Raw genomic sequence first — 16,559 nt, forward strand, 5'->3', positions numbered from 1 at the left:
TGTTTAAAAACGAAATGAATCTAGACTGTTCAGTACTATTTCTGTTAGCTTGGTTCGCATTAAAAAGTAGAAAACAAACAAGACTTCTGTTTATAACACTCGAAAATTGCTGTTGCTCTCTCAAATAGATATTTATATAAATTCTAAAGCAGGTAATAAAATTAAAAATAAAAACTTGAAAGGAGAACAGATGGTATGCAGCTTTGTGCAAATAACTTTCTACCGCCTATATTTCTTCCCTCTTTTTTAATTCAAATTTTATTAACTGCTTTAGAACTAGCATAAATGTAAATACATATAAAAAGCAACATATAAATATAACGATATGAAAAGTCATTTCATTTTTTGCAGGTTATAATCAAGAAGTCTTTTTTTATTTTATTTCATGCTTTTAGTGCGAACCAAGTTAGTAAAAATAGTCTGACCACCGATGAGATTGAAAGTCAAACATCCAGTTCACAGGCGGAAATGGATCCATCTATTAGCTTTCAGGGATGCCAGCTTTTGGTGTGTTAGCCTCTAAATTAAGCAGTCACACTGAAATGAACGGAACACGCTCATCAGATATTTGATTTTCCCCCCGATTTGGATAGACTGGTTTTGACTAAACCTGTTGCTAGAAAGTTTCACTTTAAATTAAATGGAGAAAAAGGAAAAAAAAAGTTAAATTTTCCAAAACATTACAAAAAGTAAATTAAAAAAAAAATCCTTTGATTTTGTTTTGTTTGACACAAGTATCGAAATTGGGGCACCCCATTCCAAAGTATGTAAAAGTTCACACACACACACACACACACACACACACATATATATATATATATATATATATATATATATATATATATATATATATATATATATATATATATAAAAGAAGTAACCCCCCCCCCCCGAAAGTCGGGTCTAGCTACGCCTCTGCCCAGTATCTTCTATAGCGGTAAACTATTTGAAAAACGAGCTGATGTGTACATCACATGACTTCCTTTTACTCACATTTAATGTCATTTCCCCTTATTGGCAATTTTAATGTGATTCAATAGTTTACTCTCTAAATATCACCAACAGTGGCCAATCTGGAACCAGATTTTTAAAAAAAATCGCCAAATTTGTCGCCAAGTTGGCAAAAAAACTTCGCGACCAAAAGATTGGCGATATGTCGCCAAGTGTCCGCCAAATTATAACGCCACTTGAGTTTTATCGAAACTAACAATGATTTCCCTCCGAAAAGGGGCAAAATACACCTTTAGAATCACCCGAATGCAACCAAAACGGAAGGTGCACAACTTGACTCCACTAGAAGTCTACGTACCGAATTTCAACTTTCTAGGACATACCGTTCTTGAGTTATGCGACATACATACGCACATACATACATACGTACATAGAAACATCACGAGAAAACTCGTTGTAATTAACTCGGGAATCGTCAAAATGAATATTTCAAGTGTCTATCCGTTCTTAGGCACTTATTCACGTGTGATCGAGTCGAAAAAAAACTCAGCATTCATTCGGGGGTGAGCAAAATGGAAATTAAGGTCGATTTTTGAGTGAAATTTTTTTCGCGAATACATTCCTTCCTTTTTTGTAAGAGGAAGTAATATATAAAATGAAAGGATTGTACGAATGAGTTTTATAGAGAAGTTGAAAGTACCCGTGATATTTAAATTAAACGTTGGTTTATTATGAAAAGCTAACAAATTTGCATTCCCGACGCAGAACTAACAGACATTTTCCAGTTATGTTTAAAAAAAATTTACGCAACTGAAATGCTGAAAAATAAAATTGAGTTTTAATATGCTTTGAAAACTGACTGCGCTGTTCTAAATAAAGATTGGGAAGAAATAAAATAATGACTAAGCATGAAATCGATCGGATAATCCCTAAAAAACTGAAAAAACACTTCTTCCAATCTTACCTCTGACTTGACTGGAGATCTGCAAAAAAGACTCTTTTTTTTTTTTTTTTTTAATAAAAACAGTAGCAAAGAAAGGAAGAAAGAAGTGGCAATAGGTTGGATTAAAGGACTGCAAAGATCATTGAAAGTTTTTTTTCTTTTTTTCTCTTTTGGTTAATCAACCTTTTTTTCACGTCGTTATTTTTAAAAGCATAACATTTTGTGTTGAAGCAGTACATTTTTCATACATGGTTTACGTTTTCTTAAGCGCGATATCTTTACTTAGCATTGTGTTCTTCATGAAAGCCAGGTGAAGAATTAAGTCTCGGCATTCTGTAAAAATCAAAATGTTGTGTTATAAGAGAGCAAAAGAGAGGGAGAAAAACATATATGGCTTTATCGGAAACAGTTCGTTCGCTATTGTTTGGTCAGAAAAATCTAACATTTCAATAAAAATCATATTTTGTGGTCAAGTGCTATGTATATTTATGCATCTATAGAAAGAAACTGCAAAAGTTAACGTTTCACGTCAGCGTCCACTTGCTCCCCCAGTATATTTGCTAAATACAGCAAATTTAGCCATGTTTTTTATTAGTGTGTTTTTAAAGTAACCTTTTAAATGCAAAAACCACGATTCGATTAAATTGTTTATTTCAGAAAATAATCAAAAGCAAAATTTTAAACTTTAGGAAAATAATTATGTCATCATATTAAATTTTACAAAACTGAATACAACACTTTTCATTAATAGTATACTGAAATGTATCCCCTAAATATGCTTCCCTTTCAGTTTAAAATACTAAAATTTTATCGAGATAGTTTGGTATAATAGTAGAAATGCTTTATCGAAATTTTAGAGCTTGATGTTCCTCTGATTTCTGAAAAAAACTGTTCAATCATTACTAAAGCAAATATTTTAACTCTAAATTTAGTACTAGTTGATATCAACTTAGAAAGTATAGTTTAAACTTATAAAGATGTTTGCTATAAATCCCTCTCGCATATTTATTTTAAAACATTCGTCGCTTCCTTTTGCTCATTTTTATACAAACGAAAAGCATTCAAAAAGTTGGAAGATGTTAAAAATAATTTATATAAATGTCATCAAAAGCATAAATTCAGAACGCATTTAAAAAATGTTGATCACATGAAAACATTTATTTTCTTCTGAATGATCGATTTTGCATGCAAAATCGGATACAAATCCTACAATTGTTAGGACAACGCGAGCTGTATGAAAAATTAATTTTCAGATACATGTATGTAGGGAATATCTCCATGAATATATATATAACATAACAAAGAGAAATTTTGGAAAATTGCCTCCTTTCGTATTAGAGACCGAGCAATGGATCTCTAATTCACTTTAGAAAAGAAGAGGCCAAAAACATATTTTTACAAATTCTGTAAATAGTAATTATTCTTATGATTAATTTGTTGTAATCTGGCTAAATTTGGCGTTTATTCCATTATCTTTCATCTAAAATTATTGTAGTAACTTAACCTGTAAATAGTTTCTTGTAATGAATATACAACCCCCCTTACATTTGAATGAAATATATGGTCCCTCCATTTCTGAAAGATAAGATTTGTGAATGGAACAAAAAGAAAACGCATTTCAAATTTTGTCGAAATTTCTGAAGCAGTAGAAAAGCCGTGTGGCATTTGAATGAGAGAGTTAATTTTGCTTTTTAGACTGGTTTGAACCGTTGCGTTGAGAGCATGTATTTGGCTCTGTGTGTATTAGCCTTTGCGCTGTGTTTTTATGTATTTTGAAGTAAATACGTGTGAGACCGTTGAGTTTACGGTGTTTAATTGATATTTGCTTGATTGCTGATGATTAATTTAGCAGTTGTAACTATATTTCCTGTACATAGTGTAAATAAATCTCCTGTGTTTTCTTAAGAACTGTGTCGTCATTAAAGAATTTCTTGAAGTGTCTAGACTCGTAACAATAGTTTTAATCCCTTTCAATGATAACTGGAGCGAAAAAGTAAAACTGTGACATGCAGCTTGCTCTTTATAACCCAATTTGGCAAAACATAATTGCTGGAAGAGGTTATAATCCATACTAAAACATAAAATACCTATTTTCCTGAATGACTGCGCATTTTCTCAGTTTTAAAGAATAGCTTACTGAGCTCGTTACATTCATCCCCATGGGGAACATATCCATTCCAAACTAAATAGCACTTCTCTCAATTGCTCTCTAAAGTGGGTTTATAATAGTGGAAGTGTATTTACGACTAACTATTTCACAATAAACATAGTGTAGTTGTTCGGTTCAATGGTGCAAGAACGAGAATAGGATACTTATGTTGCAAATATTGGTACATGCCTGGGAATGAACAAAAAACCTAAAACTAGAAAAATGCAAAAAAATGGAGAAACATGAGACTGTAATTGTGTGATATATCTATTGAACTGCCCACATCTTCTGCTTTAAACCTATTAAGCCAAAGAGGGATATAAAAGGGAAATGAAAGTGATGATCGGCGTAGATGAAGGAAAAGCAATGCTAGAGCAATGATAAGCAATGATAGTAAATGAATTCCATGATTGCTTCAGAGAAGCCTTGATGAAAAATTCTCGCTATAATTACAATTAATGTAGCTACTTTATGGGAATCACAATGGATTTTATATTTGATCATTCAATGCAGAAGTTGCGTGAAATGTATTGTTTATTTTTCAAGATTTCAAGCAAACTTATGAGACGTAAGTTAGACCACTCCCTACCAAATCATCAAAAAATCAATCAAAATTGGTTCACTAACTCAAATGTTATGAGCTGACAAACAAACAAAAAGAAACATACATATGGTATAAACCATACGTTGCATCCCTCATAAGCGCCTTATTTTAGAAGTCAGTTAAAAAAAGGGAAAATATTCAACAGATTTCTAAATAATACAGTAGCTAAATTGGTATAACCGTAGAACTCATACAAATCCTGAAATAACTAAAGGACATATTTCATAAACTTTGATAGTATTCTGTCAAATTTATTTTTTGAGCCCAATGACTCTTTTTCAACCTCGACTATTAAGGGCTCAAATTTTGTATCAAACTTTGTTTCGAGGCATATTGCACTGCATATTCAGTTTTTATTAACCCATGAAATCGAAAAAAAAAATTCACTGCTGTGTGAAAATGGCTAAAACTAAGAGCCCCGTTGAAACATTTTACAAAGGCCCTAAAAGAAAATTAGACACTGAAAAGTGTGATTATTATTGTTATCATTATTATTATCTTCAGAATTTAAACGAAATATTTAACTTCAGATTATAAAAAAAAAAAATTCCTCAGATCAAGTATCCGAAAAATAAATAAATGAATAAATAAATAGCTCAAACTATACAAAGGTTTCTCCAATACAAATTCTAAAAGCTACATCGCATTTTATAAATTTTAGCAATGCATTTTTTTTTCCTTCAAGAAAAACCGTTTCGCAAATTTAAAAAGCTGTCAAATAAACGATAAAAGTTTGCGTCCTTACTTTGGCAACAGCTGGTAAAGAAGGTTCTCTGCCTTTCTTTTCTCTTCCAGATAATCAGCTGTCCTTTCTTCCACGAGGGTCTCCAAGTTGTTCGCATACTGTTCCATGCGGGACAATAGGTTGTCCAAGATGTTTCCACTTTCATTCTCTCTAAAAGGATTGAAGAGAAAAGTAAGCAAATGGTAGAATTTTAAATGTAAAGGTATTGAAAAAAGATGCTATATCCAGATCTAAACTTAAGTTTAAATACTTTTTCTTTTATTTTCTTCTTCTGCTCCCCCCTTCCCTTTTCTCTCTCTCTCTCCCCCCATTTTTTCAAAATAGAAATTTATCCACCATTTGCCTTCCATTAATGGGTTGCCTTCATTTCTTGACTTTGGAGGGGCTTTTTTCTGAGTTTTGTGGTTTGTATCCTGGAAAATCTTTCTTTCAAGTTAGAATAATTCTTACTACAACCGAAATAATACGAATGAGGTGTGAAAAGCAAACACAATTCTACCTATAAATATATTCTATAGCATTCAAACATTCTACGATCACTTGTCACAAAAAAAAAAAAAAAAGATTTTGTGCCGTAAAGAGCAGTACTATGTCACATGAGTATTGGGGGCACATATAATCCTTCCTTTCTTCTTTTCCTTTCTCTCCATCTTTCTCTCTCTCTCTCTCTCTTTTAACTTGGAAATAAATTTGAAAAGACAATGTTTTTCTACGGCATTACCTTTAAATGTTGTTGTTAATCCATTAATTACCTAAACGGAAAACAGCTATGATGTAAATCACAAAAAGCTAGAAGTAAAAAAAAAAAAAAAACTCCGAAGAACGCAACTAATTGCATTTATTACGTTTAAACAACACAATTCTCTTTATACCTATGCCTGATTATCAACTTTGATAGGCAATTGAGGCAATGAGAAGCAAAGAGATGTAAGTGCCAAAATTTAAAATTTGGAGATAACCAGTAGAAATAATAGGTGAACCGCTCCTTTGTCTTGGGGCGAGAGATAGTACTAGTAGCCCTGGTAGGTGCTGCTATACGACATGGTTTAGAAAAAAATTTCAATGAATGTCTACCTAGAACCGCACTTTTAACGCGTTTTACTCAAAACTTCAAAATGTCCACTTACATCCCTTTGCTTCTCACTGCCTCAATTCCCAAGAGCTTTTTATATATTGCACATCAATCGAAACTTGTCGGTAATAACGAAAACGTAAAAAATGGCGAATACTTTCTATACTGAAAGAAGGTATTCATTTATGTGTTTGAAATATAAATCCTTCGCGTTACAAATTAACATACTTATCATAGTCAATTGTTCATTTAGTTCTTTAATGAACTAATTGTCTACTAGAACCATCACAAAGACAGATATAGAACAGCAGTAAATGTTGTTTCTTAGCAACCTCCTTTTCCCCTGAGATTAGACGAAATTTCATATTTGAATAGATAAGTTCTTAGCTTCTTTTTCTTTGAAGAAAAAGAGGCTTTTTTATTTTGTAAATAATAGTTTATGGTAGGGGTAAGGGACAGTTTTCTTTTGCTCATAGACACTGAAAGCTTTTTATGTCATCAGCATCATTTCAATGCATTGCGCCAATTATTCAATCCATTTTGTGTATTCAGGACAAAATGCAACTGCAGCCACATTGACATCTCATGAACGCTAGATGACTCCTATAAGACCATAGCTAAGACACTTTTCATATGGCAATGCATTGCATTTCTTTTGTTGTCAAAATGCAAGCCATAGGGCATTTCATCTCTTCTAAGCTTTTTGGCCTCTGAGTAGCACATGTTACCATCAATTTATTCAAAAAAAAAAAAAATTATATAACAACACCAACTATGCGTACATATGGTATTTTAGCTTAAAAACATGGTTCACAATTTGTTTTCCGTTAAAAAAGGTTTTAAAAAATGCCCTTTTGCCCGAATAGCATTTTTTTCCTATTATCGCCCCCCCCATCCAATACAACTTAAGAAATAGGTAATAATGGGATAAAAACTAGGAAATAAAAATAAATACGGATTAGGATTTGTTTTAAAGCAAAACATCGCAAATTGTCCATTTGAAAAAATAATAATAATAACAAATATAAGATTCATTTTTCAAGAAACTAAACAAGCGTCACAAATGCTTATTTATTTATTTATTTATTTATTTTTGCTCTTCGCTGACGAGAAAATTTTGTGTGTGCCACGAGGCGTATTTGGAACAACGAGCATATATTTTTCCATGTCTGTCTTCATAAAAAACCCTTTTGGCACATTGGATAACGTACATCAACGTTTTTTACTCCAAGTTTGGTTGGGGACAAAAAGATTAACTTTTTATTTACCAATATGGCTGCTTCTTGCTCAATGTAAAGTGAACCTTACATAGCAAAACGATCAGAATTTTCAGTTAACATCTTACTCAAAATAAATATGTCAAATACATCTAAATGAACACATTTTAATAAATCAAACACAGCATTTATAAATAGTGTAACAATAATTCAAATTTTCAAAAGTCAGAGTAAGTGCTCCCAAACGCCATTACAGCAGACTAAGTTCATGGAACTTCCATAGATAAATAGTGTTCTTGGCCAAAATCAGAAAGAAAAAAAAACCGCTGGCGACAACTAGTGTCAGACCAGAGAAACGTAGGGCGACGAAATTGTGTACAGGGACGAAATACACTGGAGTGGACTGTCTCTTTATTCTGAACACTCATGAAGCCGAACAAAAGTGTTCAGATTATTGGGTTGTTCATTATGGAGGAAAACTGTATAGTGCATGTATATGTATTTTATTGGTTAATGGACTGTGTTGAGTACTTTGCCTTGTGGGCTATACCAATTACTGAGGTAGAGGGGCTGAAGTTTGGATATGTGACTACTACAATGTCTAATTCATCTCAGTAGAACTTAAATTCCTGTATTTGTTTTCTTTTTCTTCTTTAATTAAAAAAGTTTTGCATAACATTCAACGATAAAATATTCAGTACATCTATCATACAATAACCGGAAAGAAAAACAACTACAGAACAATTGGTCTCTTATTTCTCAAGAAATCCGTAAACATGTGAAATTTTGAAAGTGTTCCTGTACTTTCGGTGATGTAGTGTATGACTATTTTAAACTGCATCTTTTTTTTTTACTCTCGTAGTGTTAATATAGTCTATAGCACTGGAAAGTATACAGTTCTTAAAAATTAATAATTTAGGAAGGAAATCTTAAGTTTCTGGACAAAAGGATTGTTACATTTCTGCAACAAAAAATAACACATTGCGTACTTAGTTCTGAAATTTAAAAAAAAAAAAATAAGCTTTGTATTTGAGTAAACTATCAACATAATATTCCTCATAATAATTGTTTTTAACGTTTTAAGGCAAGCTGTTGAAAAATTGAGACATTGTAAATACCTATAGCAGTTAAAACCTATCAAATAACAATATCTACACTTTTGAAGAAGAACCATCCGACGAATCTGTATTGTAAAATCTTTGCCAGTACAACACATCAACCTCAGACAGCTGGTGGTTTGCACATTACGATTCAAGCAATTTAATTAATCCTCTTACTTGTTGAGCTTTCTTATAATGGACTTAAGATGTTGAAAATCAGGTCTTTCTCCTGGATCTTCTGACCAACATCTTTTAATCACATGAATCATCTCTTCATCACAGCTGTCTAAGTTTAGCAGAGGTCGAAATGGTGGTTTCAATCCATATGTTACATTTTCAACGATTTCTGAAATAAGAATTAAAAATAAAAAATGTATATGTATATTTTCCTAATAAATATTGTATCTTGAAATATAAATTAATAGCGTAAAAGCTCTCGTTAACAGCAAAATATATTGTATGGACGTGCCTGGGGTTTCAAGAAATTAGAATGTTTGTAAAAAATCTTTGTTTAGGTATGAAGTATATGTAATTTAAGTGAAGCTTTTATTTTTCACTCTGGTTTCTTATTTTTCTCAGCTCACGATCCCTTTAAACAAAGGCCCCATATAAAACCAAAACATTGTTATTGTCATCTTCAAGGGCGCCTTAATGTATAGTCACTTATATCTCTCTAAAAAGGGCCTTAATCGTCAAATTTTGTCACAGCATTGCACAATTGCGTTTTTCTCAATGATGCCTAATGTTTTGCTCCATTAAATGTAAATACGTGCGCTATATCAATAAGAAAAACTAAGAGTTTCTTTCGGTAAATAGAGAATTTCCTCCAGAACACCCTTGCATATTCTGCATAAACATTTCTACACTAAAAAAAAAATAATAACAATAAAAATAAAAAAACAAAGCGTCACTGATCATTTCCGGAAAACGGTTTGGGATTTCACGAAGTTACACCAGTTTCCTGTGAAAAACAAGTATTTTTATGAAAAAGGAATCCTGACTTGCTACATTTTTCAGCAATACAGACTTTAAAATGTTGTGAAAAACATGTTTGCTTACACAGTGAATCTATACTCAGCTTCTTTATTAGGTGCTTCGCTTTCAGCTCATTACCGGTCCTTCCAAATGGACCGGGCCCCAAACAACGGCAAAATGTCGATCTCAGATTTTTTTAGAAATTGCAAGCAAATAAACTATTCTGTATTTGCTTGCAATTATGCCTTGGCTTCTGTCATTTTTGCTTTAAGAGTTTCCTGTGAAGCCTGGAAGGTGCCAAGCTATTTTTATAAAAATATTGAAGGTTTTACTGATAGTTCTTGATTTTTCCGAATGTTTCGGAATATTTCGAGCTAATTTGATGATTGTTATTTGCTTTTTCGTGGAAACTTTTCTGTTTTTGTGAGATATGTTAAAATCAGAAATGAGGAAAAGTCGCTGTTTAATATTTTCCAAGAACGTTTCGGCTTTTTTTTTCTTTTGCTTGCATAAATAAAATTTTCATTAAGTGGTAAACAAAAATGAGGTTAACTTTCTTTTTTTTTTTAAGTTGAGGTTAGTTTTCTTCCTCCAAACGGCGCAACAAGAGGATTGTTTTCCAACTAAAACTGCTTAATATGTCTTGGGAATAAATATTAAGCGACTTTGTCGATAACTGTTATCTGGATTATACATTTTTCCTAATACACGGTGGAAGAAACAACATGTTAATTTAACTTCCGAAGAAATAATATAAAGAATGTCAGCCAGACATTAAACACAGAGTCGTAAACCAAATTATTTTTATGCATCAACGTAAAATTAGTCTAAATCAGCGAAGAGAAAATTATTCCTGAAGTAAACATTGTATAATAACATTTTGAAAATACGACAGACGTTTTCCAAGTTTTGTCACGGGAGACATAAGCATGAAAATTTTGGCTACATTTCGAATTTCGTCAATCTTTTGACATTGCATAAAATATTTTAATTTATTTATTTATTTATTTATTTATTTATTCATTAAAAATGTATTGCACACTTCAGAAAAATTCTAATTACAGTAACAAATAACATAGAAATAGCACTTAAAACAAAATATACATTTCGATTATTCAAGCATCTAGACTTGAAATTATAAAATGACACGTTGAAAATTTCTAAATTGCGGCAATAAATGTTAAATATTTAACAAGTTTAAAAGACAAAAATAATCAACATAGTTAAAATTGGTAAAAATATTTTTAAAACATGAATAACTCATAAGAGTCCTAATTGGGATAGCAAATTGGATGGAATTAACAAAATCGAGCAGGACCTTATAGAAAAAAGAAGACACAAAAGTTCACGGCGTGATTTAAGACTGGGACTTTAAGTTACAAAATATATAATGTTTATAATTTCAAAAGCATAAGCAATCTTTAAAAAATAATTTTATCTTACCTTTCGGGGACATTTCGTTCCCCGTATAGAAGACACCTTCCCGAACAACAATTTCATGAGCTATAATGGCAAAGGAATAAACATCTCCTTTTTGAGTTCCATCTAATGGACAGTTATGCATTCGTAACAGTTCTGGGGCAGTCCATAGTTTTCCTATGTAGCAAAAATAAACGCAACTTTTATGATGTAAAGTAAGTAACCATAGAAGAAGTGTTTAATCAATGAAATAATGTAAGTATCTCTGGAAGTGCAATTGATCTAAAACCAATAAAAAGGTGATTATTGATGAATGTCAGGAAAATTGCTAATTTAAGTCCACGATAAACTTCTTAAATGCAGTGAACTTTCTCTATTCTGAACACTCATTGGGGCTGAACAAAAGTGTTCAGATGAAGGGGGTGTTCATTATACAGGATGTTCCGTTTTAACCTGCAAGGCCTCTATTTCCGCAACCGTTAGTCCTAGATGCATACTTCCAATTGCAAAAATGTTGAAATCAGATGCAGGGTTAAGATACTGAAAGTTTGAAGTAAAAATAAAAATGAGTCAAAAAATTAAAAAATTAACTTTTTATACGAGCCCCAGGTCCCCTAACTTATATTTAGAAAAATAATCTCCATTAAAAACTATTACTGTCACAAAAAACGTGACATTTGTGCGACCAAAACTCAAGGTGACATTCCAGTTTAACGTTTTGAGGGACCATACAGAAGATGAGATTGGACCTAATCACCCTTTCAGAAGAATGACATGTTGTCAAAGTAATAAAAAAAAAGTATTTATATTTTTCAACAATAAACGCAAATGTTATGCCGTGATACGCAAAAACGCACTAAAAAACCTCGAACAAATTGAAAAACCACACTCTATGCATACATATAATTTTATAAATACTTGCTAACTGCTATATTTTCCCCCAAAAGGTGCTATTGACGGCGAGTGAAAAGTGGTGTAAGTCACAAAACGCTGCGTTTCATATCTCGGTGAATATTGGTCGTACTAATTTCAAACTATTTGTGTTGGAATTATTTTTCAATGGAGAATATTTCCCTAAATATGAGTTAGGGGACTTAGGGCCCATAAAAAAAGTTTTTTTTTTTTTTTTTTTTTTTTTTTTTTTAATTTCCTGACTCATTTTTATTTTTGCTTCAAGCTTTCAATGTCTGAACTCCGCATCTGATTTTGAACATTTTTGCAATTGAAAGTATGCAACTAGGACCAACGGTTGCGAAAATAAAGGTCTTGCAGGTTAAAACGGAACATCCTGCATAGGGAGACTAAATACACGCATATGTATTCTATTGCGTTAATGGACTATGTTCAGCAATTTGCGAAGTGAGTTACATCAATTTTGAAGATAGAGGTGCTAAATTTTGGATTGGCATCAAGTGCAATGTCCAATTAAACTCAGTAGGACCTAAACTCTTGCATTTCTTAATCTTTCTTAATTTAAAACGTTTTACGCAACATTCAACTATAAAAAATTACAATACAATTATCATTACAATGCCTGTAAAAAAAAAGAGTAATTTTAACTTGCTTTCGCATTGTGTATTCTCGTGCAAGGTACGTGTTATCATCCACTTATTTAAGGGAAAAGGTTTTCAGGTGATTCTCAGCAGCATATTGTTTGTAGATAATCGTACTTTAAAGGTCTTGAATGCTATTTGAAACAATGGTTGGATTCTTGAACTACGCAGTCCAGTGACAGAAACTTCAGACTCATATTTCTTAGTTGAATGATGTTATGTATAGCAGCAATATCCACAAAAAAAAAAAAAAATATTTTTCTTCTTCTTCTCCTCCATCTTTGTAATGCTCTTCAATGATTGTGATAAAATTGTAAAGGTGTTGCAGGTTTACAAATTTAATTCATGGGAATTCCCATGTACTGATTGCGAACATGTCCAGTGTATAGAGAGGTAATAATTGAAAGGGGACAAAAAATAACGTTCGTGGTACGGGGGTGTAGAGAGTACAGAGAGGTCAGTCTATATTGAGTGTATGAAGTTTCACCAAGAGCATCAAAGTGTGTTCAGAATATCAGGGTGTTCACATTAGGAACTGTTCAGAAAGTCCACTTTATTAGAATTAAAAACCAAAAAAAAAAAAATTTTAATGGTAAACTTAGTCACACATTCGATACAAGAGAAAATTTTCAGATTTTACTTTAATCTATGACACTGGACCTCTTTTTATTGCTACAAAATCATGTCGTCAACGTGTCCCATGTTAATAGTGGAAACACACGTTCGTTACCGGTGTTTTTTCACAATTATTTCTTCCTGTAATGAGCTTGTTGAGTTGATTTTTCTAGTGAAAAGACGAGTTTAAATGCACCGTTTTTTCATATCAAACTATTTTACGTTTTAAATTTAGTTTAATTTCCTAAAAAATGTTTAAAAACATTATTTTCTCAACATCGGTCCAAAAATATAACTCCCTAATAAAAAAAATCTCTTACTAATTTGTAGTTAAAAAAAATTACCCTGTAAATTTTACTTCCTAAATATCGTTGAAAATTAAAATTTTCCGTGGTAAAAATGGCACTTTTTCTAATATTCACAATTACGCTAAACTTTTCACCTACTTTATGACACCACGACTGAGCAGATGATAAACTAGAAATCATCTATACTTTTAGAAACTAGTATTAAGTTATCTTTTGCTCCAAAAAGAACATTATAAGTGACATCAATTGAAAATTTATTGATCGGCTTCATAAAAATCTTTAGTGATGAAACAACAACAACAATAACAATAACAATAACAATAATAATAATAATAATAATAATAATAATAATAATAATAATAAACAATTTATGTGATAATAAACTAAAACTTAACTTGCGGATCACAATTTGGAGAAATTGTTGACGACTGTTTTTTTGGCAATCAAATATTAATCTTTACAACAATGTAAAATATCTCTAAACCAGCAAGGGCAAATTGTGTTTATTCAGAAGTTTCAATAAACAGTTTCAATATAATCAATTAATAGTAACATATAATACTGAAAATTTTAGTGAAAATGCATTAAAAGTTAGACTTATATTTGTCCTAAAATATATCAATACGCACAGTTTGCATTTTTGTTTTGATTGTGTTCACACATTTTCATTACTTTTATATTTTGGGAAATACGTAACAGAATTTTGAAAGTCTTCCAGACCCCCCCCCCCTTCCATCTCCGCACACATCCCCTTCTGTTTTCTAGCCGTACAGTTGACTACTACTACCTGCCATTAGGATACATTGAGTAAACGAAATATAAATGTAATAATTAGTGCAAAGTGAACTTTGTGTAGTTTATTTTCCATTTAACATTTCTTTAGCGAAGGATAATTAAATTTTCGAGAGCATTTCTAAATCATTTATGTGACATTATTCATTTTTAACTCATTTATTTTTTTTTCTTTTCTGATGTAGTTCTAATTAGGAATTTAGAACGATGTTTAAATTGCAGGATCAAACCAACCATTAAACGAATCTATAAAAATAACGGAGAATTAATTTTTAGTGAAAACAGTAATTTGAATTTTAGATTACTGCATCAAATAACATTATTATTTATCTTTCAATTCGTTTTGTATGAAGTAAGTTGTATTTTACATCAAAAGAAAACGGTGACACCGCAGTAAACAAATTACACTAAACAGAAAATTTTGGTAGCGTCATGTTAATATTTTTTTTTAAGATGGTCCTTATGAATTTTTAGTGAAAAGCTTGAAACTGTCTTTATTTTTTGCCATCACCCAAGGATGTGCCACAAAATATAAATTCAACATTTGTAATAAGAGAAAAAAAAAGTGTCTATAAAACAAACTTGAAACATTCTTTTCTTATCTTTTATTCATTGTTTTTACCTATACTATGCATTATTATCTGAAATCAAGGGGAAAGGGGGTCTGGTTCAAGAAATGGTAAAGGGGCTCATTGACTCCTTATATTTTAAGGATCGATCCAAAGAAGCTTGAACGTATGAAATAAAAAATAAATATTTTAGATACTTCATTGTCAAGGGGTATGAAGAGAGCTGTTTTTTTTTTTTTTTTTTTTAAGGTTATGGCAAATTCCAAACAATTGAATTAAATTTGATGGTTAAAAAATTTAATAAAAACGGATTCTTCAAACTCCTCACCAATTCAAACAACGATGAATAGCAGGAAATATCCAACGTTTTTTAGCACAAATACACAGATCACAGAATACACGTATTTCGGGGTTTCAAGGAGCCCCTTTTTGAACTAAAAGGTGTGAGCTTCTAGATGTATTTCTTCTCCTTCTCCTTTCTAATGGAGCTGTATTGACGACACAATCTTTTGCAGCCCTAGTGCGATCCCCCGTTAAAACATATTTTCTTCCACGTGGCACCACTGTTATCAGACCACGAGAATTTGGCGCATAACTTTTTTACTAGATGCACACACCTAGGTTCTTTTCGACCCGAAACTTCACAAGATATTTAATTTTGCTAAGAACACTCCAAACCTAACGAGTATTCGAGGGATCGTTTACGTGCCGCATAATGATACGACGAACGTTGTTGATTTTCAGCATCTTGAAAATCCACTTTTGAAAAATTCCTATGGTGATGGGAGGAAAGAAGTTTATTCCCATAAACAGCTTTAACAAACTTACAGAAATTACTTGCCAAAACTCATAATTACAACCATAGTAGGTTAGTGTTCTATTTTACTTTACTTATTATAATGTAGTTAACCTTTTGGGAATGCTTATGTAAGTTAAATAGTAACATCTGTTGTGATCACTTTTATGCAACCTCATTTGTAAAGGGTTGCATTCAAGTAAAACACCTAGATTTCAAAATACTTCTTTTATCTTTTAGTACAATAATCATCAGATTTATTTCAAAAGTTGTAAAGTACTGTGAAGCATTTTAGCTTTACACTTACTTCGCCAGTGAGCGTAAGAATCTTCATTCTCATTTTCATCGTATATTCTGAGACAATGAATGCCGAAATCGGCTATTTTGAGCACAAAACGGCTATCTACTACACAGTTGGTTGACTTGAGATTGCCATGCGATCGGATTTCACTGCTGTGGAGGTACGCCATGCCCTAAAATCATATCATACAGCACTTATAACGATAAAATTCTCTTGCAATTGCGGCAGTGAGAAGCAAGGAGATGTAAGTTCTAAAATTTAAAATTTTGATATAACTGGTACGAATGGTAGAAGAAAACCTCCTCTGACTGGGGCAAGAGATGGTACACCCTTATTTAGGGCAGCTATTCAGCCTTTTTTTTTTTAATTAAATGAATGCATAAGTAGAATTTGAACTTTGCTCGTGTTTTCTTCAAACTTAAAAAAAAAAAAAAAAAATCAGGATTACAT

General features: G+C 31.8%; 1 protein-coding gene across 1 annotated transcript in view; it reads right to left on the reverse strand.

The window, feature by feature from the left end:
• Positions 1-16,559, reverse strand: part of LOC129222846 (atrial natriuretic peptide receptor 1-like) — a 185,222-nt gene that overhangs the window by 30,963 nt on the left and 137,700 nt on the right. The window contains exons 12-15 of the mRNA XM_054857398.1: positions 16,116-16,281; positions 11,200-11,352; positions 8,959-9,127; positions 5,393-5,542 (exon numbers count right to left, since the gene is read on the reverse strand). Of these exons, the coding sequence (XP_054713373.1) occupies positions 5,393-5,542; positions 8,959-9,127; positions 11,200-11,352; positions 16,116-16,281 (638 nt within the window). The remainder of the gene's footprint in view (positions 1-5,392; positions 5,543-8,958; positions 9,128-11,199; positions 11,353-16,115; positions 16,282-16,559) is intronic.

This window comes from Uloborus diversus, chromosome 5 (genome assembly GCF_026930045.1).
Source record: "Uloborus diversus isolate 005 chromosome 5, Udiv.v.3.1, whole genome shotgun sequence".
Taxonomy (NCBI): domain Eukaryota; kingdom Metazoa; phylum Arthropoda; class Arachnida; order Araneae; family Uloboridae; genus Uloborus; species Uloborus diversus.